Raw genomic sequence first — 25,907 nt, forward strand, 5'->3', positions numbered from 1 at the left:
AACCTTTTCTTTTCCTATATCTGCTGTTTATATTTCCTTCGACTCAATTGTATTTGATTTTTTTAAATGATACTTTTGTCCTAGTTCAGCTATTCCAAATTGAAGGCAATATCTATAAGGTTTTATCAGTTACTAAACCCAATTTATTGTATAAGTAGAAAGGCTATTTAATCAGGGGTAAAGATTGTGAAATGGCTCATCTTAGGTAATAGATTAAGTTCTTATTACCTAGGGTTTCTTAGGATATTCTCCTAAGTTTTGCTCTTTTATTGACAGGGTAACATTTTGAAATGAGTTTTTAAAAGGAACATCACTAGAGAAATAGTAGGAAATAGTTACATAGTGTTTTATGGTACTCTTTTGTCCAATATCTCATTTAATCCTTGCCTCAATGTTGTGAAGCAGCTACCTCTATATACAGTTGATAGAACTGGGGTCACAGGGCCCAAATGCCTTCTCTAAGGATATAGGCTAGTCTGTGACAGAATCAGAACTTGAACCCTATTCTTCTTAGGCCAAATCTCATAAGATTTTGACTATTACTTTAAAAGTATTCACAGTGGACATGATATCAATAGGAACAGAAGCAAAATGAGGGACCTTGGGTTAATGTTTCAGGAATATTGAACTACTGAATGCTCTGCCAGGGACAAAGTGAGCAGCAATTGATGCTGTGATGGCTCAGAACTATTTTGCTGTCAATTGCTAAAGCCGTATGTTTTCATATTGTGCCCAGAGGTGAAAGGATTTACTCCAGGGCCACCCTTAGCTGATAACATCAGATCTTTCACCCCTGAACAGATTACAGCAGGCTGACATCATCCCAACAAACATACCTGGAAAGTCTGTCTACAACCATTGATGTCAGCTGGGGCAACAAGGGTGTCAGAGTCGTTTCTCAATCCCCTTCCATGGCTTTGCTATAGAGTCTTCCAACACAATAACCTTTTCTTTTCCTATATACCCCCTGTTTATATTGCCTATGACTCAGTGGTACTTTATTTTTTTTAATGATATTTTTGTCCTGGTTCAGCCAATTCTGTCATTGTTCTTATACAGGTTGCTATAGTCTGCTTGATATTGTGGGGTGTTGTGAGGAAGAACTAAATTTAAATAAAGTATTCAACTATGGAAGTATATTGCAAATTCAGTAAATAGTGTTTGAATGATTTTATCTGACATGCATGTACCTTTAGCACTACATTTTTGTGTCTTGCTTCTCAACTCTTTCTCAAAACACGTAGGTATTACAATGTTTCCACTTCCAGTAAACTTCAGGAATAATCAGGGCATATTTCAGTTGCCATTTTACAGTTGAGAAAATTAAGGTCCAAGGAAGGCAGATTCTAAGCCAGAGCCGAAAAGTTGAGTAGACTTGGACTGATCTGGATTAACTCTTTAATCACACTTAAGCTTTTTCTCTTGTCCCTTTTATCACATTACTACACATGCTTTTTGTTTTTATGTTTTTATTTTATAAATACAAAAGTGATCATTACAGAACGATTAGAGAAAAGACAAATTGAACTAAAGTCATCTGAAGTCTCACTTCCTTGTAATTTTTGGTGTTTATTCTTTCAGATGTTTCCCCCATATACATGCATAGATCATGGGCTGAACAAGTGCTATTTGCTAAATTTCTTTATTGATTTAATAGTATTTAATGGGTACATTTCATCTTAATGATATACATCTGCATCATCATTTTCATGGATGTAGCATGTCACTGTGTGTGTTCTCCTGGACATCTTTTTACTTGAAACCCAAGCTTTCATCGCCTGCCCAGCCTATAGCCAGAGGCCACTCTAACGTGATCTGTGATGATTTGTTTTTTAAAGAAGGGATCCAGTATGATGGCAGCAGTCATAGCAATGAGGCTCTTGGCTGGTGGTTGTCCCTGCCATATGCCAAAAAGATCTATTTGATGGACTTACGAGCACTAAAGAAGGATCCAGTGCTGGAGAGAGATACTGACAGAACTAACCCAGGGATTCAAAGGTCAAACTCTGAGCTCCTAGTCTGAGTGGGAAATTGAAATGAGAACAGGACCCAGGAAAGAAAGCCTCACCTAGCAAAGGGGCCAGATTTGATGTGCGCTGGATGAAGGTGAAGCATCCACAGTCTGTGGAACATGTGAGAATTCAGGGCGACTCACTGTGGGACACTGGCCTGCACTGATGGAAAAGCCCATGAAATATAGATCATAGCAAGTATTTTCACCTTCCCTCAAAGACTCTACCATTAAGTCCTGGCTTCCAAATCCTGCCAGAGGAGCTTTATAAAAATACTAACTCCTACTTCCAAAGATACTGATTTAGTTGTTCTGGGGGTGGGGATAGGGGGGTGTCAAGCATAAATATTTTTTAAAATGCTCATGTGATTCTAATATGTAGCCAAAGTTGAGACTCACAGATACCTTTTACTTTCTGTGAAAGACAGCAGGAAACTTTTCTTTGAGTCAAGTTTTTGTACTAAGAATTATATTTTCAATAGTTTAAGTGTCTCTATGTTATCCCAGTATGAAATATTTTCTAAGGAAAAGTCATGCCCTGTTTTGTAAGTAAATCTGATTTTTAAAAATATTTGGCTTTTCTTGAATAAAAGTGGAATTCTTATTATTTTATCTAGTCATTTATTCCTCACAATTGTTTACTTCATTTACAGTAATTTATTTTGTTAATCATCTGTCTTCCATTGCTAGAATAAGCTCTGTGAGGGCAGGGACATTTAATTACTTTGTTCATTTTTAATTATTTTGTTCATATTCCTGCTGTCAAGAATGCCTGGCACATTAGTAGATACTCAATAAATATTTGTTAACATTTTTTGACACTCAGTTTGACATGCACATCATGATTCCTATTCCCAAGAAGCTTATGGTCTATTGAAAAGCACAGACATAGAACTTAATTGTAGTCCAGCATTTCTATAGAGGACTGAAACGGGAACTTTCCATTTACGATATTTTATTTTTATTTTTTTAAACTTTCTATTTTATACTGGGGTATAGCTGATTAACAATGTTGTGATAGTTTCAGGTGCACAGCGAAGCAACTCAGCCATACATATACACATATCCATTCTCCCCCAAACTCCTCTCCCATCCAGGCTGCCACATAACATTGAGCAGAGTTGCCTGTGCTATACAGTAGGTCCTTGTTGGTTATCCATCTTAAATATAGCAGTGTTTACAGAGAAAGAGAAATATGTATGATATCCCTTACATGTGGAATCTAAAAAGAAAGGATACAAATGAACTCATTTACAAAACAGAAACAGACTCACAGACTCAGAGAAGGAACTTATGGTTACCAGGGGGGGAAGGGTGGGGAGGGGAGGGATAGTTAGGGAGTTTGGGATTGACATGTACACACTGCCATTTACAATATTTTAAACAATGTTGAGGCCTAAAGAATAAAGTGGCAAGTGCATGAGAAAGATTCTTTGCTATTATTTCCTTTAATTCTCCTGGGAAACAACATAGTATAGTAGAAAAAATAAGGAAACCGTAGGCCACAAACAAGTATAGATTTAGATCAGTTACTAATTGGCCTTGAGAAAGTCTGTTTAACCCTCTGGGGGTCAGTCGTCTAATCTCCAAAATCATGTGGCTGGATGAGTTGACCCTTTTAGCTCTTACTGTTTGGTATTTCTGTTACTATGTTCTATCATTATAAGAGGCTTGTTTTCTCCTTTCTGTAACTCTCTAATTTTCATCCAGTTTGGTTTGTACTTCTCTTGTCATTTCCCATGTTGTTAAAGGCACATACACTTTAAAAAATACAGTTTACAAGGCCACTTTTGAATACGTTACCTTTGGTGTTATTAGCCACTTTGTCTAACTGGATGTCCTAGGCTACACTGCTGTGTGTGCTAACTGGGTATGCATATAAATCACTGACCATCATGAATGATTCTGTATCCAGACGGAATTCAGTATAAAGTATTTAAAGATTTTTCAGGAGGGTTGCACTCAGTCTGGCATTAAGAGAAGCTCAATCTCTAAATCCTAGGAGATTGCAGACTTACTCAGATGCTTTGGAAACCCAAACCTATGTGAAATACGTACCTACAAAGTCATTGAAAAGATGAACTTCTCATATTGTATTTATTTGGCAAGTATTTATTGACAACTCACTACTCTGTGCAGGAACAATTTAATGGAAAATGAAAGGTGCTCAAGGAGTCCAAGGTCCAATCCCAGGATCTAAATGGCTCCTATTCTCTTGGGGACAGGCCAGGAGTGGCACAGAGGATTATCAGGATGTACACTTTGATTTCCTTCACCCTAGATGGCCCCATAGAGAGGACAGCCTTGCCTCTGATTAGCTTCTAACTACCTTGAGACAGTTTTCTCTCATTTTAATGCTATTGCCAGAATACTGCAGTAATCAGATCATTTGACATCACCTGCATCTTGGCGTCCCCAGCCTTAATATACCATCTGGATCCAGGTGCCAGGCATCTGCAGCTGCACGTTTTGCACACATAGCTCGTGGTGCTAAGTCTTTAGGAACAAATAGCTTTGCATTGGCCTCTGTAATGGTGCCTTCTAAGCACTTCTTTGGGGCAGAAAATGTACTATCTTAGAGAGAATTTATTAGTTGTAATGGAAAATTATTACAAATGTTTCTTACAGAGTCAATCTAAAAAACATTGCTTATGCCCAGGGTTAGTATAATCTGCTAATTTAAAAAAGTAAAACTTTATGAGTCATTTAGAGTAAGCGTCCTCTCTGAAGCCCTAGTGCTGCTGTTCTGATTGATCAATGCTCTTGTGGAATGTTTGTTAAATATTTTCAATATTACCTCCCTCACCCTTCTGCCAATATGTAAACCGTGGAAAAATTAATATCTTACTCACTGCAAGTTTGTACCTCAGGACCTTTGTACTTACTCTGTCCTTTGCCTAGAATATTTCTTTCTCAGGTATTATGGCTTGCTACTTCAAATGCTTTCTCTCTCTCTCTCTCTCTCTCTCATACACACACACACACACACACACACAATACGGTATATATATGCATTTACACTATAAATATACACACACACACACATATATTCCATTCTTTGTCTATCTATATACTCCAAATATTTTGTCTCCTTCTCTCTCTCTATGTATGTATATATTACATATATGTATATATATAAATGAACCAAATATATTCTCTCTCTCTATATATGTACTCTCTCTGTGTAATATGTATATATACTCTATATTATTTATATATTATATATGTATATATATATTTATACATATCTGTATATATTAGTCTAATCTTTGGAAGGTCTGCCATCTTCTCTCTACCAAACTAAAATGTAAGTTTCTAGAAAAACGATTATAACATGTAGTAGTCACTCAATAAATATGTGTAAGTAATAAAAACATACATTTATAAACATGCACATAAATATGGTATTTATGCCTGTGTGTGCACGAGTGTATGTCAAGTGTAGATATCAAAGTTCAGCTTGAAATGGATTTCAGGTGATCACTTCATGTAATAAACACGCAAGCAACCAGGGATTATGTCAAACCATGCCTGTTAACTCGGACATATCAGCCTTAACAAGTAACAAGTAGGCAATGACCTTTATACAAATTGTAAGGATTTCTGAGCATTCGTGTATTTAATAATTTTGATGCCACATTTCTAATCTCTATATTGTGTCATTTTATTGAGTAGAATGTTCTTTCCGTTTCCCTTCATTTGTTTATACTCTATCCCTACCTCAAAGTCTACTCTGTGTTCCTTCATATTATTTTTTCAACAAATTTGTATTTGGTCTCAGTTATTTTGAACTCAATCTAGTGCATGAGGACAATAATAATGATAATATTAATAATAGCAAACATAAGTCGTTACTATATATCAGGCACTGTTCTACATGATATGCATGGATTAGCACAACTGAGTCTCAAAATAACCCTACAACGTAAGTCTTATTATTTTTCTTTTAAATTAAGCCCAGAGTTTTATTTATTTTTTTAATTAAAAAATTTTTTTTAAATATTTATTTATTTGGTTGTGCTAGGTGGCTCCTTAGTTGTGGCATGCGAACTCTTAGTTGCAGCATACATGTGGGATTTAGTTCCCTGACCAGGGATTGAACCCGGGCCCCCTGAATTGGGGGTGCAGAATCTTAACCACTGCGCCACCAGGGAAGTCCCTGTAAGTCATTATTATAACGCACTTCTCAGACATGAAATCTGAGACACGGAGAGGTTAAGTAACTTGCTGAAGGTTACATACCTTGTAAGGATGAATTCAGGATCCCAACTCAGGCAATCTAACTTCAGAATCTATATTTTGCCTCACTGCCTCTTTCATAAGAACATGAAAATCTTACAAGGCTTTTATGTGCTTTTGATCTTTAAAAAAATCTTAAGAAGTCTAGAAATATTTAAGAACTCTGTGAAAGTATATAGAAGAAAATCCTCAAGAATCATTTGGCATCTAACCTATGTAATCAAATAGGCTACAAAACGAAAATGAACTTTACGATAATGATGATGGTCAGAAAATGCTGAAGAAAGAGGAGAGTGATTGGTAATAAAAAGAGTAAAATGCCGTAGAACTAATCCAAAAGAAATTAGGGGAGTAAGGCTGTAAAGCACCTAGGCACATTAATGTAAGATATTAGAAATTAGCATTCACATAGAATAAATTAAAAATGTTATTAATAACTATTAGGCACTACTAGAATTGCATGTGTGAGAAGAGATCAATCTAGCATACGTGGAATCGTATATTCTAACTTGATTTATACATTTCTCAACAGGCACAAAATAGCAACTTACCAAACTTGCATGATTATCAGAATCACTTGGTGTGCTTATCAAAACTACAGAATCCTGGACTGTTTCTCTAGGGAAATTGTTCTCAAATGGGGGAAGTTTTGCCTCCTGGCAAATATTTGGCAATATCTGGAGACAATTTTGGTTGTCACAATTGGAGAGGTGCTATAGGCATCTAAATAGGTAGTGGTCAGGGAAGCTGTGAAACAACCTACAGGGCACAGGGGAGCCCCCTAGAACAAAGAATGATCTGATCCAAAATGTCAATTGTGCCAAAGCTGAGAAACACTGATCTAGATATTTTGATTTGGTGGTATGTGGTGGGATCCAGAAATCTGTATTCCTAACCAGGGATCCAGGTTACTATTATAAAGTCTTGAAGATACCAGTATGGGTTGGATTTGTTGAAAAACTTTTCATTAAAGAAGGACCACTTATATATAATGGGCTTTGAGGTGAGAGTCAGAGATATGAAAAAAAATGAAGGGGAAAGGGGAGATCATTCTAATCGAAGAGAAAATCACACCCAGTAGGACTAAAGATAGGCAGTAACACTGGGCCAGCTGTAGATAGTAAGAAGCAATCTCAGAGAAACCGCCTCTTTCTACATGGAAGGCCAACTCTGCTTCATGGGATGTAACTATATTTCTTCACCTTAGTCCCTACCTGTTGATAATGAACTGACATGTCTTTCCAACTGATTTTGTACCCCCCAAATGTGAATATAGATTAGACTAGCCCATGCCCACTTTCATTTTTGTTCTAATAATTTCTTCCGTAAAATCCCAACATATAAAGAAAGGGAGGGAGAACAAGTTTTTATCAGAAGTATCTGTTTTGATATCCAACTCTGCTTATTAGCCACATGAGTTTGGGGCTACTACTAGGGTTAATGGTGGTTTAAATGAAATAATATGCATAAAGAAATTAACTCAGCACCATGCACATGAGAAGCCCTCAGTAAAGGTCAGCTGCTGTTTACTATTTTTTAAATCAAAATAACATTTATATGTCATAATATTTTTGATACTATTTAAATGAACATAAAAAAGTGAAGTTGGGTTATAAGATAATGATTGGTATGTTATAGCAATCTTAGCAACTGATTACTTTGTACTTTGTTTTGATTGAAGAGGATGGAGAAAACGCTGCTTCGTAGAAAGGAGTATTTGTAAATGGCTTCAGGTTTTAAACTGCTCATGTGCACATCTCAAGATATTTTTAAATCTTGTGACCAACACCAAATGATTCAACTCGGCAGGTTAAGGCAGTGGTGATCTCCACTGTGTTTATGATAAGATACATAACACAATTAAATGTACATTTTGCTTTCTAAAAGCAAATTATTTATATTTGTATATGAATTCAATTATATAAAATATATTATATACTAAAATATTTACAATCAATCCTTGTAGTAACTGTACTGATGTCCAAGGTTCCATGGAACACAGTTTGAAAAACCCTCTGGCTAAGAGTAATATATATTCCCAGCTTGTAGACGAGTATGTTATAAGGTATGAAATAAAAAAGCTCACTCTAATCCAGGTAGATTATGTCAATTGTTTTCTCTTGATTAGTGAACCTGATGCTCCTGCATGGACAGATAGTTAGTTGGTCTGGCATGATTTTTCTCTTGGCTCTTTTGAGATATTTGCGAATTAATTGCTTAATAATGCATTCCAGTATCTTTCCAAACACCAGAATTGGTGAGAGTAAATCTCTACATTTACAAGACCCATCCCAAACCCTTCCTTTACAAAAGATGGATTTACAAAAAATGCATGAGAAATGAATGGAAGCTATTCTAAATCAGAGCCTAAGATAAACAGTATTATCAAGACAGATCTGCTGAGGGTGAGAAGAGGTGGGAATTACAGAGGATACAACAGTGGCAATAACAAAAGGATGAAAAGTCACATTATATTCTTAGAACTGGTTAGACTTTTTAGTTATTACTGATTCATTTTAATTAAGCTTCTACTATATGTCACATGTTTTAACCAGCGATCAGATGGACCTTGCAGGGCTTCTATTTTACACAGGCCATGAACAATTGTCATTAAAATATATACTGAGTTAAGTTTCAGTTAAGCAGTAAGTTTCAAAGGGAAAAATAAACCAGGAAGGTGGATAGACTGTGTTTGGAGTAGTTAGGAGGGTCTCACTGAGAAGGTAGCATCTGAGTAAATAAGGGGATAAAGGGGGCAAGCCATGTGGCCTTCTGGCAGAAGCGCCTTCTAGAAAGGGGAAACAGCAGGTGCAGAGCCTTGGGGCAGAGGAATGCCTGGCATTTTCGTGATCTAGTAAGGAGCTCAGAGTGTTTGGAAAGGATTCAGCCTGATAAATGGGGGTGTTGAGAGCATCAGAGGCTATAGGTCTAATATAGGGCAACCAACAATGCATCTCAGTTAGCCTGCAGTAGTCTGGGTTAAGCCCCCAGTGGTTGATTGTTGATTATTCCCAGTCACTCTCAAAAGTGTTCTGGCTTGGATGATAAATTATATGGTGATCCTAGGCTGGTAGGTCACTCTTAGAACTTTGACTCTTACTCTTAGAGACATGGGAAGCCATGGAGGGCGTGGTCAAAATTGAGGCAAGATAAGACTCAAGGTTTATCAGGACCACTGTCTTCTGGGTTGAGAATGGACTATTGAGATGGACTGTTGGGATGGACTAAATGGACTATTGGGATGGGGTGGCAAGTGGCAAGGGTGAAAACAGGAAGCCAGTTGGGAGCCTATAGAATGACCATTCTAGCATGTGCGGGGCAGCCGGAATTGAGTTGTTTGACTTAAGCCATACAGATAGCTGGTGGTCCAAATGGGACTAGGATCCATTCTCTTGACTTCCAGTCTGGTGTTCTTATAACCTGCCCAGTTTCTCTCTTGGTTTAAACTTGAGGACAAATGGAATGCCTTACTGGCTCTTTTCAGGTCTATTAAGCCTCCTGTTTGATGACACAACCCAGTTGCTTCCTCTATATAGTGTGAGGAATAGACATGAAACATCTCCCCCGCCCACCCCTTAACTAGCTCATTTTGAGTGCATCAACCAGGATTTTCTTAGGCCTTTCTCTTGAACTTCCGTATTTACACTTTTGGCTCATGTGACCTCTTCAGAATAATGAACTCCATATGTTCAGGACATGCTTATTAACTCATGAGTGTGTGATGTAAGCTAATAAGTTAGTATAGAGCCTAAGTGCAGATGTGAACCTAAATTTTATGCCTGCTTAAATAGGAGCGTAAGTATTAACAGGAATTAAATGGACTCCCACAGGTAAATATATCTATGGAGGGAATCCTTCAGTTTTGCTTGTATTTATTTCCGCTTGATCCTTATTTTATTTTATTTTTGCAGGAGTTATCTTCAGTTTTTGTTCATTGCTTTCTTCAGTTAGAGTGGATAACTGGGAGGAAGAATACATGCACTGATTATACACTTACACAGTCAATGACAATTGAATATGTAGAATACACTCAAGAGACTGAGATGCACATATACATAGATTCTGTTTCAAATATGTCCTTGAAATGCAGACTTGTATGTGTTGAGGGGTGTGGTGTGTGTAGACACATTTATGTACACGATATTTTAAGTAGCCTATAGTTTCATGGGGAGTTGCCTAGACAGTGAAATTTAAATTTGTTTCTTCCTGTTAACCACTATATCGTACAACCAGCAACTCTGGCATCTGACAGGGCAAATACAGTGGCACCTAATGTACTCATTGTATCTCTCCTGGGAATAAAATAGAGGGATAAGCTAACTTTTGGGGTATTTGTAAGAAATGAATAGATGAAAAAGTATTTTTTATAAGAAATGTGTGATATGATGTAAGGTGGTCTTTATTGTCTTGATTATTTTTCTGCTGGACATATATGCTTGAGATTTCTTAAGTTGGTTTTTTTTTTCTGCCTTCAAGTGACCATCCCAGTTTCAAAGCCCTTTATTCCATATGCTAAGCAAAAAGTTAGTGGAGTGTTTTAGAGACTCTTCCTATGGAATGGGGTAAGAGTTAGCAACCTATAAGAAGTGCCATGTGGGGATTCTGCCCGATTTGGAGTGTGAGAAGGTGGACAGACATGCTGTTGTTACCCATGCCTGGGTGTAAGCAAAACAAGAAAAACCACAGTGGATTGTTGAGCATTAAAGGAGAGAAAGAGAAGAAAGAAGGAAAAAGAATTGTTTGAAAATAGTATTCAAAATATTTAACAACCTCTTCAGCAAAGACTCAGACTACTCAGAGCAGACATGTGCAATAAACAATTAGTGAAGTGTTATCTGTCCTCATTAAAATGGTTTTTAAAAAAACTAAAAACCTCAAATTCTATTTCAGGGGTTTAATCTGAATTGTTATTTTTTATTTCACTTCAGAAGAAAAATGTTTTCTTTATTTTGAATTCAGCTTCTTGCAAATCTTGAATCAAACTTTATACATCAAAACCAACCTTGATACATGCAAACGTTTTTTGCCTTTTCGTGCATGAAACAGTGGTACAGCATTTTATATATGGTGATTCAGGAAAGGGACGCCTATGATCAATTGTATTCCTTATTTGAGCCCCTGAATCTATCATAAAATTCACTTTCTTATTTATTTATTTCAACTCCTGGTGGGGTCTATTGGAACAAATGATCCAATATAGTGGATAATCCAAAAATGTCATTTATATTTGGCTTCAGAATACATTACCAGATGTTACTCTAGCAGAATTCCCTTCTTAATTAGGCCTCACTTAAGGTAGGAGTTAATTTTGTCTTCATTAGCTGCTTCCAAATCAGCAGGATGGGGCAAGAAGGAAGCCCAAGGCATGCTGGGAATTTGGGAGGAAGCTGGCCCAGTGCTAAGAGTCGGCGGTAGAACGTGCTCAAAGAATGAAGTTCAAATACAGGTAATCAAGATGATGGGCATATACACAGGAGATGTTTATTGAGCACCTTCTTTAAGAATTCTCAGGCCTTTATCAACTCTTTTTTTTCCTCCTTATTACTCATGAGTGCAGAAAAATTCTGTAATAGGAATTCGGCAGATAACAACTCGAAATTTTACATAGTAAAAAAATAGAGGCTCAGAGAGGTTAAGTGACCTCTCACACAGATTGATCTCGGAGTAAACAGCCCCTAAGGTATTGAAACTGATTAATGAATGATAAGAAGACCCCACTGTTTCCTTCTTATTGATGATTTGACTAATGAGGAAGCAAGAATTCTCCTGGCCTAATTCGCATTAAGAGAGCTAAGATAATGAAGCTGTGATTAAATGGCTATTAAACTATTTTTATCAAACAGAGATCAAGCGAGTGTAAGAATCTGGGGATGCAGAGTATAATTGCAATTCTACAAGATGTGGGAAAAATTACTATCATAAGCAGGGCATGGTCCTTCCAGAATAGTCTGCATTAAAAATCTTTGGGATACCTCATGCAGTTTTGCACTCTGTGTTTCTCCCTTCAGGCGTCAGCACCTCAGAGTCCCTCACCTCCTCCTTAATTTAGTGGATTTATTCACTCTGTGTGCATTTGGGTGAGTTGAATGCATTGTCTACCTCACCATGTGTAACTGGTTGGAAGATCCTTTTGCCAACTGCTCACAAAGGAACAAGACCCAGATATTATACACTGGATCCCAAATTTCAATCTTGAGGTGACTTGGGGTGTGTGAAGGGGCAGAATCTACCTTCCTTCAACTGTACCTTTTGAATTATATCACAGTGCAATTCATATAGGGACCCGACAGTTCCAAAGAGAGGTAATGAATCTTCTGGTTTTATTGACTGTTCTGAACTATCGTTTATTAAGGACACGATATGGCTTCTGATTTGTTGCACATTCTGAATTGTGGTTTGTTAGTATACATGTATGTGTATCTGTCACTGGAAATTCTTTACACCTTGAGTGAGTTTTTGTTGCTATGCCTTCTTTATTCCTGGAGAGCCCTTAGAGATTGAAGTGTTACAGTCACAAGGACCTTTATTTAGGTCAGAAGAATAGCTGCGGACTTCCTTTATGTAAGGAGAGGCCAAGGTTGAAACCCATCGTGGGAAATGGGGCTTGATAGCCACAGAGTTCCACATGGAAATGTTCCTTGTCTGCTTCCCAACCTTACTTCTGCCTTTCTGCCCCCAGAGGAGACTGAGCTATTTGTGTAGCTGTAGATCAGCACCCAGTTGGTGATCTGCTCTCTCTTTTTCACCGCTCTGCTTTTCTTTTCCTAACTTACATGGAGCTAATTAGTATATTTTTATAAAAACAGTAATTTTGAACAATTAGAAAGCAGTATCAGAGCCGAGTCTTGGAAAGGTTATCTTGCAATGGCATTTTTCCTGACTCATGTATTTCCCTGCCCTGTGAACAGACATGTGTTAGTAGGCCAGTGGGCTTTGTCTGCAGCGACTTTCATTTATTTGCTCTGTAAATTGGGACCGAAGCAATAATGGAAAGTGACATTAATTGTTTGAGTTCTTTTGGTCACATGCGTTGCCTTCTCTGGGGTGTTCGATTGTTGAAACTCATGCCAAATTAATTGAAATTGTCAGAATGAGGGACAGTGTCCACTCAACTTTACATGTACGAATATCTGTTGAGCTTCAACACAGAAGTGTCATCAAACTTTCTTCCCAGTCTGCTATGACGGAAGAAAACAGAGATTTTGAAATCATAGCATTCGTGTCTACCTTAATTCAAGAATAACTTTATTAAAACAAATGGTCTTGGGGCACCTCTCTGAGTCACACATATACAAGGATGATAATAAAAAGGTTTAATAATTATTTCTAATAGACACTGCCTGTAAATAATGATTACAGTCCCACTGTTCCATACTGATTTAAGACCAGCCTGCCCCTCCTCCATCCCCTTCCCCCTCCCCCCTCCCCCTCCCCCCTTCCCCCCATACAATGCCAGTCTTCCATTCCACAAACCCTCCCCTCCCATGGTGGTTTCAGGAGAGAGGAGACTTTAAATAGTTGGTGGTTTAATCAAGTCTTGTAAATTAATTATGACATTATCAAGCTCCAGTATTTCTGCCATTGTATTTGGTGTACACTCCCCAGGCTTATTAAAGGAACTGAAGAAAACTAGTTAATTTAAGTGTTCTTGGTCATTTTGACTTGATTAGAATTATCGTCGTTTGTTTACACTAGGGATAGAACTAAGACACTATTGTATTATGTGATTGAAAGCAAATAGGGGCTTGTAGTATTGCTCGGAAGCCAAAGGCAAAATTTAAATTGGAGTAAACAAAATTACTCATTTACTGGTAAACATGCTTAACTATTTTTCCTGAGCTCTTTTTGAACTTCAGTGAAGTAAACCTTTCTGAAAACTGGGATACCTGGAAAAAATGTCCAACTTATGGAAAGTGCTTGTGCGTGTGCTTGTGTGTGTGTGTGCGTGTGTGTGTGTGTGTGTGTGTGTAAGCATGCATGTGTGTGCTTGAGACATTTTCAAAGATTATATTTATTAGGCAATATGGGGATACTTATATTAGTGTAAATCTGATTTTGAGATTTTTGAGATGCTTTTGAAATGATATAAAATAATATATATTTCATTTAAATATATATTATTTTAAGATGATTTAAAATAATATATATTTCATTTAAATATAACTTATTCAGAATAGTTTAATAACCTGAATTTGGTTTTTGGTACGTGGGAGAATCGAAATCAAAATTAAAAGGGAGAGATTGGCATCTTTGGATACCAGATTATGATCCTCTGCAGAAAATAGGAGCAAATTATTTCAGTATCTTTATTATTAAGGTTACATGGACAGAGTCCAGAAGAGTTGAGGGTGAGGGGGATGCTCAATAAAGTCTTGTTATTGAATTGAGCAATTTGGATTTTAAAGGATTGACCAATTTATGGAAGGAAGTGGTGCAATTTTGAAGTTAACATTTCACACCTTTTTTTTTTTTTTTTTTAAATATTTCCTTGTGCCCTTTTTTCTTTCTTTCTTTCTTTCTTTTTTATTTATTTATGGCTGTGTTGGGTCTTCGTTTCTGTGCGAGGGCTTTCTCTAGCTGTGGCAAGCGGGGCCACTCTTCATCACGGTGCGCGGGCCTCTCACTATCACGGCCTCTCTTGTCGCGGAGCACAGGCTCCAGATGCGCAGGCTCAGTAATTGTGGCTCACGGGCTCAGTTGCTCCGCGGCACGTGGGATCTTCCCAGACCAGGGCTCGAACCCATGTCCCCTACATCTGCAGGCAGATTCTCAACCACTGCGCCACCAGGGAAGCCCCCTTTCACACCTTCTGATTAGGGTTTACCACCTACACTAGAGTCTAAAAACTCCTAGAATTGTTACTCCACACTGTGTGCCCCAAACCACTTGACTCACAAGGTCAAGTACAGGGCCATTAGGGAGCTGGAAACAAATGTTAAAAGTGCCAAATAAAGTCTACCATGAGTATCTATGGCTCTTCTTGCTTTCTTAAATCCAAAACAGAAAGACGTTCATAGTTTTCCTCCTGGATGGAGAATCATCAGTGAGGAGGGAAAGCAATTTTTATGTGAAAATAGAATGTATACGTGATAAACGCCTGCCTAATTTCTCTAGTAATACAATTTGATTTTCTGATTAGCTGTCTTATTCTGTGATTCTTGTAATTTTGTCAGGTCAATTAACTGGAGTTCAGTGCTAGAGAGAAAGGAAGTGTGGCACTGCTGACTTCGTTAGATGTCAGCAGCTTAGGTGTATTTTGTAATAGGATCTGCGTGGGATAATTTAGCTGATATTGTTAATGTCATAGCGTACAGAACTTAAAAAAATGACTTATGAAGCAGGTCAGATTGGACAATGTGAAGTGCTAAAAGAAGGAAAAGAAAGTGATCTACACAACATATATTTTAGGTAAAAAAATGCAGATCAATGAATTATTCAGCAAGTAATCAATGACTGTCTATACTGTATGCCCCGCATTGGCACTGGTTGCCCACGTACATAAGAATATAGCACAATGACCTATAGACAAGGGGTATAAGCTCCAGTTTGGAAGATCTTGCGTTTTTTTTACAGAGTGCTGAAATAAATGAATATTCTCTTTTATAATACATTGTTTACAGATTCTTTCCTTCCCCTGGTGGGTTCTCAGAGGGGCAGAGTTTTGTCTTGTTTCTCCTTGTGTCTCCAACACTTAGCATGGCCCTGACATACAGTAGGTGTTCAAAAATATTTGTGCAATGAATAACTGAAGATGAGCTTTCCAAGGATGTGTTGGTGGAAATGAGTGTGGCAGGTGGGAAAATGAGTTAAACCATGTTTGCAAGAGCCCCTGTTAGAGGCGACATTGCCCTAGAAAGTACCCCTGGTCACAAGAAATGAATGCATTCAAGAGATGTTACAAAGTAAGGCTCTACTTAGTGACTGGCCAGGTACAGAGAACTCAAGGTGGTTCCAGAGTTTAGGGTCTGAAGAATTGTTATCCAAACCCAGAAAGTCAAGAGAAACAGCAAGTTTTTTGGTTTTGTTTTTGGTTTTTTGGGTTTTTTTCCACGAAAGATCCTCAGTTTGGATTTTGAGATAAGGGAGCTCTTATCAGGTAGAAATGTCCAGTAGGCAGTTATAGATTTATGGCTAAAGTTGGGAGAGATGTCAGGGAGAGAAATAAGTGTCTGTGGAGTGTTCAGTGATGAGATTATAATTGAAACCATGGAAGTGTATAGTTTTTCTTGGTATAGTTTCAGTTTGTGGTGGTGTTCAAACAGAGGGTTATCTAAACATTTTGGTGGGTATGCTGTACAGGAGATTGAAACACTATATCTGATGATGAAATAGATGATAATTAAAATGCTCTCAAGCCCTGAGATTCTCTAAATCTTCTCTTTTAGTTAAGGAAACAAGACATAAATATACGGAAAATGACTGTGAACAAGACAGAATCGTATTTAGCGGTGTTAACACCGACACAATAAATAGCTAAATTGGACAGCTCAACAATCAGAGATTGGTACACTAAAGGTATTAATTGATTGCGTGATTCAGACCAAAAGGGATTTGGAATTTAAGGAAGACGTGATCTTGTGTTCTGGCACGGACGTTCCAAATATCATGTATCGCGTATTCATTTGGGTAAACATATTCAGTCTATGCTGATTAATAGATTACTCATCTCCCAATGTGAACTAACTCATGACTTCTTCTGTTTTATTGTTTTTTACAGAAGATAGATGAGGAGAATGAGGCAAACTTGCTAGCAGTCCTCACAGAGACACTGGACAGTCTCCCTGTGGATGAAGACGGATTGCCCTCATTTGATGCACTGACAGATGGAGATGTGACCACCGAGAATGAGGCCAGTCCTTCCTCCATGCCTGATGGCACCCCTCCGCCTCAGGAGACAGAAGAGCCGTCTCTAGTAAGAACCCTTCCTACTGTTTACCAGGAATTGGAGTTGCCTCTGGCTACGCGCTGCGTGGGTATGATGTAGTAACAATAAGGTTTGGATTTTTCGTTTAGACTGATGCCAAAATAATCCCCAAGCACACTCAGAGTTGCAAATTCTGTGATTCTGTGTTGAAAAATGTTGATAATACAGTCTTCATGTGGTCTCACTGCAGTTTTTTAAAACTACCTTTTGTAGGTTTTTGTATCTTTTAGTATTATTGATGTTTATGGTTAGAGACTTAGAAAATGTAGACAACTAAAAAGAATAGACAAAAAGTTCACCTGTAATTTCAAATAATCTCTAGTATCAAAAATTATTGAAATCTCTTGTTTTAAGATATATCATGAACATGTTCGTGAATTTTAAATAGATGCATAATTTTGAATGGTTGCATAGTATTTTATTGTTTGGAGATGAACTAATTTATTAAGCAATCCCTTATGGTGGGGATATTTAGTCTTTTTCCTATTTTTTTTCACCATCATAAATTGTATAATTGACATATTTGTAGTTTTATTCTCATGCATATTATTTTAGAAATAGAAGGTAGATCAAAGAGTATGCAGTATTTCAAGGCTTTGGATCCATAATTCTTACGAAGACTGGAAAATAATAGCACATTTGCCACCTAAGTTACCTAAATTTATGGTAGGCAATGAAGAGTAGATTTATTGGCAATGAAGAGTGAATTTTCTTTTCAGTGCAGTACTCGACCAGGATTTTATTAGTTCTAAGACACAGTTTACCTTCTCAGCTATGGTAGCCATTTGTCATTTGCCATAAATCTGATGTAAAAGCATGCAATGTAAATTATGGAATGCCATCCTGCAAACTTTAATAGTGTGCTTTGGCCTGCCATCTAGGTGTTGTTTCTCTCCCGTCTCTAAGTTTCTATATGTTAAAAGCATTCCATGTAAACCTGTGGAGACCCTACTTATATGCCTTTCCATTTCGAGATTTCTGGTTTAGAGGAGAATATCTCATAAGCAATGGTAACATATGTATTCCCCAGTTTTTCCATGTGCCAGTGTCATTGGCTTTGCTGCCTAAGACTCTGATTTCTTTTTTTTTTTTTTTAATTAATTAATTAATTTATTTTTGGCTATGTTGGGTCTTCGTTTCTGTGCGAGGGCTTTCTCCAGTTCCGGCGAGCGGGGGCCACTCTTCATCGCGGTGCGCGGGCCTCTCACTGTCGCGGCCTCTCCCGTTGCGGAGCACAGGCTCCAGACGCGCAGGCTCAGTAGTTGTGGCTCACGGGCCTAGCCGCTCTGCGGCATGTGGGATCTTCCCGGACCGGGGCTCGAACCCGTGTCCCCTGCATTGGCAGGGAGATTCTTAACCACTGCGCCACCAGGGAAGCCCCTAGACTCTGATTTCTTTACATGGATACCCAACGATTTTCATCCACACAGTGGTTTCAGTTGGGAGGGGCTGTTGACTCAGAGTCATACTACATATCCCATCAGGGAGGTCCTGGAAGGCCAGCAAGTCAAATGAAGAGAAAGAGGTCAAAAGAGATGAAATGCTTTGCCTAAGCCAGAACCCAGATCTCTTGATCTACAGGCCAGGACTCTACCTACTTAAAAATTCTTTTTAGTGAAAGCCACTCTTTTATCTGAAATATTATTTGAATCAGTAGTGTTTTACACTTGATTGTGAAACATGATTCAAAACATCACAGAATCTTTTCTTTATTGCCCCTTGATTCATTTGGGTTATTGAGGGGGAAATGTACAGCCCCCCCCCCCCCCAAATCCCCTAGTCTTCATTTAGTAAAGCAGCTTCTCTCACCTCATAGGTATTTGGAAATCCTTTTAGGAAGATTCTTCTGGCTTACTTTATCTAAAAGAAAAATTAAGGTAGATACTACTAAGTCTCAAATGTAGGAGAAGGTAAAGCTTTCACAGTTTGTAGTGTAATGCCAAACTTTTCTTACTTTTTTTTTTAAAATTTAATTATTAATTAATTTATTTATGGCTGTGTTGGGTCTTCGTTTCTGTGTGAGGGCTTTCTCTAGTTGCGGCGAGCGGGGACCACTCTTCATCGCGGTGCGCGGGCCTCTCACTATCGCGGCCTCTCTTGTTGCGGAGCACAGGCTCCAGACGCGCAGGCTCAGCAGTTGTGGCTCACGGTCCCAGTTGCTCCGCGGCATGTGGGATCTTCCCAGACCAGGGCTCGAACCCGTGTCCCCTGTACCGGCAGGCAGATTCTCAACCACTGCGCCACCAGGGAAGCCCCTTTTTCTTACTTTTTAAAAATGTTTCCTTAGTGCTATTGTGCTAAGGTGTGCTATGATTAGAGTGAATTCATTTTTGTAATTAAAATTAATTAATTTTAAGTTTAAAATTTCAACAGCTTATTCTAATGCTGAGAAGATGCCTAACGTTTCTTGCTTTCTCTCTTCCTTGATATGTTTCTAGCTTAAGAAGCTCTTACTGGCACCAGCCAACACTCAGCTAAGTTATAATGAATGCAGTGGCCTCAGTACCCACAACCATGCAAACCATAATCACAGGATCAGAACAAACCCTGCAGTTGTTAAGGTACAAATGTAAAGTTTTTTTTTTAATACAGGAGGGGAAGTCACAAGGGACTTTGGCTTAAAGCTATAAAATAAACAATAGGTTTCTATGTGTTAATTCAGCTGGAATCCTGCAGCGGCTTCCTAATGGTGAAACAGATTATGAAATGGGTTTCCAAAAGCAATACTCTACCTATTTTAAACTAGGAAGAGTTCATCAACGCTTTGTCTTTGGACGATTGAAATGAAAGTTCTACTGTCTGTTACTTCTTGCCTACTTTATTAATACACGCAGCAACGTGGGCTACAATACAATTTGCTGATAGTCTGGTATCATCTATGAGTGACTTTAAGATGCTGGATTGCCATTTTACCAGCTGTCTAACCTGAGAAAGATTGCTATGGAATCACCACAAAAGATCTATCTCTGCCATTAATTGCATGGAATGCTGGCAATGACATAATTCGGTTAGCGGGCTGTATTAAACAATGTTTGTCTTGCCATTCACTGTGAGTGAAAACGGAGCGTTAAGGGGTACTTAAGAGAATTGTGAATACTGGGCTCCGGCAATCAGTGGCAAATTAAGGTTTAAACCGGCTTTTTTTTTTTTTTTTTTTTTAATTCACAGTAAAGGCGCTGTAGGGTCTTGTTAGTTACATGTTGCTGAGTAGGAACATTGAAATGTAGGAGAAATGAAATAAAAAGCTGCATAAATGTCATTTAGGAATTTTAAATGTAATTTTCTTTCCTTGTTCTGCAAACAATTATTCACAGCTCATAGATCTAGTACACTTAGACTGAACACTTCATTGATTCATTGAAAATCTCATCTCTTCAGAAAACCTATATCCATTCTGATAAGGTTCAGTTCACCAATTTTAGCTTTCTTTATGCCTTGCTTTTAAGACCGAGAATTCATGGAGCAATAAAGCGAAGAGCATTTGTCAACAGCAAAAGCCACAAAGACGTCCCTGCTCGGAGCTTCTCAAGTATCTGACCACAAATGATGACCCTCCTCACACCAAACCCACAGAGAACCGGAACAGCAGCAGAGACAAATGCACCTCCAAAAAGAAGGCCCACACACAATCTCAGTCACAACATTTACAAGGTAGGCTGTGGACCCAAACACAAGCTGCGGGTGAGGGCGCAGAGGGCAGGGCAAGCCTGCACTGGGCTGAGGAGACCCAAACTTCGGGCTTCTGTTCCATCGGTGTCTCTCTTGGAGGAGAACTCAGCACTTTATGATAGCTGGGGGAAAAAAAATCCTTCCTTGGACACAGGTTGAACATATCCTGTTTAGCTGAGATACAGCCTAATTCACAGTCACCAGAAGGCACCTGAAATGTTAGCCGGGTGGGGAGCCAGCGGTGGTGCAGAGGGAATTGCAACATCAGATGAGGTTTGTAGGAACCTCTGAATTGCTGAAACAACTGAAGCTCTGAGCAAGCCGGGCTAGCCAATTCATGAAAGAGCTTTTATTTTTTCCCTTCCAATAATGGAAAAAAAAAATGAGGCATTGTTGATTTGCTTGCTGTCTATCCCTTATGAAACAGTAAATAGTATTTACGCAGTCTCTCATTTATGATGTGCATTCTTCTTTTTTCTAGACTACATGGTATACTCACAAATTTTATTTTGTAAATAAGGATTTGGAAATTCCTGGATATTTAAAAAATTTGCTTTCTATTTAAAAAATATAAGCTTATATTGCACTAAACATCTGGGGTGATTTTTATTGTCCCCATACGTTACTAGAAGGCTGATACTCCTGAGGCAGATCAGGGTGATTTGGGGAAAATCTCTGTTAGCAAAGATACATTTTCTTTCTTTCTTTTCTTTCTTTCTTTCTTTCTTTCTTTCTTTCTTTCTTTCTTTCTTTCTTTCTTTCTTTCTTTCTTTCTTTCTTTCTTTCTTTCCTTCTCTCTCTCTCTCTCTCTCTCTCTCTCTTTCTTTCTTTCTTTCTTTCTTTCTTTCTTTCTTTCTTTCTTTCTTTCTTTCTTTCTTTCTTTCTTTCTTTCTTTCTTTCTTTCTTTCTTTCTTCCTTCCTTCCTTCCTTCCTTCCTTCCTTTCTTTCTTTGTCTTCCTTCAAAATATTCTAATTGTAGAGGCCCAACGAGAGCCTGTAGAAAGTTGCCGTTGCTTTAAAATATTTAACTTCCACGTCATCTGTACCTCTGACTTTGTAGTGGAAGTAGACACGTTCTAAAATAGCAGTTATAAACATCCACCTCTTTTTTTTTTTCCCTTTTGTTTCCCCAATTCCCCTTCCAGCTGCAGAGTGGTAGCCCCTGATCCCTGTTTTGAACCATGATTATTTCATACAGGTATGCTGTTGCTGCTGCTTTTAATACGTCTTTTCTTCTCCAGTGTTTTGAATTTCCCTCTCTCATCCCTACCTCACCATAAACCCGGGATTTTCATATTCCTTTAATATTTTTAATTGGCTCTCAATTAGATTTTCCCTGGTGGATATCTCAAAATCACCGTCCATCCCTTTCTGTCCGTTCAAGGAAATATATTTATCAAAATGGGCCACAGTCTCTCAGTTTGCTGCACCCTGACTGGCCTCTCACATGCATGCGCTGGAACAGTTTTCTCAGTGCAGAACCAGACGTGCTGTGGGATTCTAGTGGGTGACCTGAAATGAGGAATTCACTGGGCTACTCCCCACATGGTGCTGGTCATATGTTCATTTTCTGGAGCTGAATCTGAAGCCCCAAACTTGCTGGAACCCCGTAGTCAGTGAACCTAGTCCAGCAACACATGTCTTAAAGTGGGGGGTTTTTTGTCTTTTTTTAAAATTTTACTTGGTCCTTTTGGATTTCGAGGGTTTATTAATTTTGTCAATCCATGTACCACTAAATATTATTGTAATCTGTTACAAACCATGGCAGTGAAGAACTAAATTGGCCTGTGAAAGACATATACTTTAGATAAAACCTGCTGTATGTAGGGTTTTTTTTTTTTTTTTAAGGTATATATCTGTGGTGAGGCATCAAAAGTATATCCCAGAATAGAACAAAGCTTGTTAATGTTAAACAACAACAACCAAAAAAAAAAAAAAAAAAAAATTCCTGTAGTTACTAGAGGTCTAAAAGAAAATAAACATGCAAACATGGCTGGCTGTTAATAACCAACAGGAAATAAATGCTGGGTTTCAGGGATTATTTAAATTATTATTCAAAATTTTAATGTAGAAAATATATGAACAATTAGAGACAATTAACTAAGAGGATTTTCTGAGGTTGCCTTATTGAACATATTGTCATTTTTTTTGCACGGAGCTTCACGTGTGCTCTCTGTACCATTGTAGGGTCCATTTCTTTTCACTTCCCTAGGATAATGGTCTGGACTTGGGCGATTGTATGGTCCCATTTATTCATTTATTGATTCATTTACTAATGCAGTCATTCATCAAAGATATCATGATCTTCATGAAAAAGATTCATTCCTGTCCTCAAGGATCTTAGAGTCTCTGGTCTACCAGTCATTGCAATAGTGTGGATTAAACTTCCAATAAACCAAATCAAAGCTCCTCTAGTGGTAGTTTTTGTGAGCGTGGGCTTATTTTGGGATTAGATTCTGGATTCGCTTTGAAGCTGTACCCTTCCTGTGGCCCTCATTTCCTGTTTGCATTTTGTCCCACGAAATATGACCACTGCCTGTTCCTTTCCTTCCATTGCCATAGGCCTTACTTTTACCCAACTATCAGAATTTGGGGGATCTTCCTTTAAGCATTCCAGATAGGCTACCCTACACCTTGAATACTGGAATTTCAGTGACTGATTTTCAATGTACATTATTGTGTGACATCGCACATATTCACACCTGGTGATATTTTGTATAGAACCTTTATGTGTTATCTTAATTATTAGTTGAGCACCATAGAAGTTGGTAAAGTTCCTTCATAAGTGTGTTCTTTTTGAAAGGCTCATTATGTCAGACATATTAAAAAGTTAATGTCAAATCAGTTCATTTATTGTTATATCTGAAAAAGCCAATCAATCAACGTACCTAATTTGCACAAGACAGCATGAGCTTCGTATTTCTGGATGCACATTGGATAGATGATAAACCATACAATTGTTTAAAAACGAAATCTAAATCTACAAATTAAATGCTATGTAAATACTACTTGTATATGTAAATGCTATTTGTCCAAGTAAAGTACCTAATTTGAACCTAATTTGGACATAAGTAGTATTTTCACATTTCAAAGGGCCTTAATTACTGGTGTTGATTAATTTCCTTTAATATCTATTGAACGCAATTCCTTTTGATAATAGGGGAAAGAAAACATATTCAGGGCCCGACTCTGCCAGTAACTAGTTTTATGGCCCTGGAAATATCATGCAGCATCTTAGGTCTCAGGTTTTTCATCCATAAAATAAGAAAGTTTATTCTAAAGACCTTTTTGGTTTCAAGTCCATGATTTTCATTACATAAATGACTACCTCTTGACCTTTTGAAAGTAGTTATTTTAATGAGAAAAAGTTGACAAAATCTACATACATATAAAAATATCTTTATAGATAAACATATATATACATAATATGTGGACGTATATCCCAAGTATGTTTCTCATCATGTTTTCCCCTCCTTCTGTTCAAAAGACAAGACTGCCAAGGAGAAGCAATTGAAATTTTGGAGTGAGAAGATTCTTACTCCACCCTTCATAACTGGGAAATGCCTCCTGTAGGAGGGTAAGATTTAGGAAGCAGAAAAAGAAGTAGATGAGCTCTCTTTGCAAGTCTATAGGTCTCTCAACTGATAAACAGTAGTCTTCCTTTAGTTGTCTATCAGATTTGGGGATCTGAAGGCCTTTTAAACTATCTGGGTCAGTGTCCACAATTTGCCATAATCTCTCACTTAATTGTCAGTGAATAGAATAGTTCTTGAGTGAGCTTTGGCCTCATAGAGATAACCTATTCTCAGGGCTAGATATAAAATTATACATTTTAGGAGAAAAATCAACTGAATATTCATAACGTTCTGTCATCTTGTAGTTACTCTGCTGTTTTCTTGCCTAAACAAACCGTGTACTATACTCCAAATTAAAATAGAAAACATTATTTCTCTCTGATGGTCTGATGCAAATTTTGTATCCTTAACAGGGATGCTACCTTTTGGGGAAAATTCTGTTTTCGTATGTGTTTTCAAATGATAGTTTACTGATGCAAATGTTGTTTGGAATTTGTTTTAGCATAATGGATTGTTGTCTGAGTTTGATCCAATATTCAGGGACTTCCTTACTTTAGTTTTCCGGTTTCCAGTTTCCAACTTGACTTGTAGAAAGAAAACAAATCTGAAAAACTCTCAATATTTCATAATTAGTTTCCTTTTTTTTCCTTTAGCCAAACCAACAACTTTATCTCTTCCTCTGACCCCAGAGTCACCAAAGTAAGTATTACGAAATGTAACCATTTTCAGAAAGGGAAGGGGGTTCTAATACATTTGGCTACAGCAACTCCATTTCAGTTTGTTTTTATAAATGTGCCATATCTTCCAGTGACCCCAAGGGTTCCCCATTTGAGAACAAGACTATTGAACGAACCTTAAGTGTGGAACTCTCTGGAACTGCAGGTAAGCCTTACATTTCACTTGGATCTTTTTGTGTGGGTGAGTCTGTATGTGAAATATATATTAGCGTATATTCTCTATGTGATTAATGAAATTCACAAAGAGTACAAACAACATTGGATAAGAAGTTATCTATCAATATTTTCAGTTGTTTGTTTTTTTAAGAGGAGACGTTTATTGTGTGTCACACCTGGGCCAGACCCTCTGATATATATCATTGATTTGGATCCACAAATAAACCTATTTCCGATTAAGACACTAAAACTTGAGTAGGAGGAGAAATTAACATTTATTGGTCTTCCACTCAATAGATACGCCAAGCGTATAAGTGGTTTTAGCTAATTTCATAATGACCTCATGAAGATGGTGGTAGTATTTTTCATTTTTAAGATGAGAAAATAAGGTTCAAAGATGTTAAGTAACTTGCCCAAGATTGCAGAGCTAGAAAGCGAAGAGCAAAGGTTTGAACTCCGGTTTACTAATTATCAATACTTCACTTGAAATATTTTCTTACTCTCCATTGTACTCAACAGTGTAATGCTCTCCTATATATATTACCATTTTTATATCTTTCCAGTAAAGGAGAAAAATGAAAATATGTCCATTCACC

The 25,907-nt window shown here is 37.7% G+C and overlaps 1 protein-coding gene across 2 annotated transcripts in view; it reads left to right on the forward strand.

Moving 5' to 3' along the window:
* Positions 1-25,907, forward strand: part of PPARGC1A (PPARG coactivator 1 alpha) — a 293,001-nt gene that overhangs the window by 236,585 nt on the left and 30,509 nt on the right. For both annotated transcript variants that reach the window (XM_068543148.1, XM_068543150.1), the window contains exons 3-7: positions 16,968-17,162; positions 19,613-19,735; positions 20,621-20,825; positions 25,072-25,117; positions 25,227-25,300. In XM_068543148.1, coding sequence (XP_068399249.1) covers positions 16,968-17,162; positions 19,613-19,735; positions 20,621-20,825; positions 25,072-25,117; positions 25,227-25,300 — 643 coding nt within the window. The remainder of the gene's footprint in view (positions 1-16,967; positions 17,163-19,612; positions 19,736-20,620; positions 20,826-25,071; positions 25,118-25,226; positions 25,301-25,907) is intronic.

This window comes from Eschrichtius robustus, chromosome 4, assembly GCF_028021215.1.
Source record: "Eschrichtius robustus isolate mEscRob2 chromosome 4, mEscRob2.pri, whole genome shotgun sequence".
NCBI lineage: Eukaryota > Metazoa > Chordata > Mammalia > Artiodactyla > Eschrichtiidae > Eschrichtius > Eschrichtius robustus.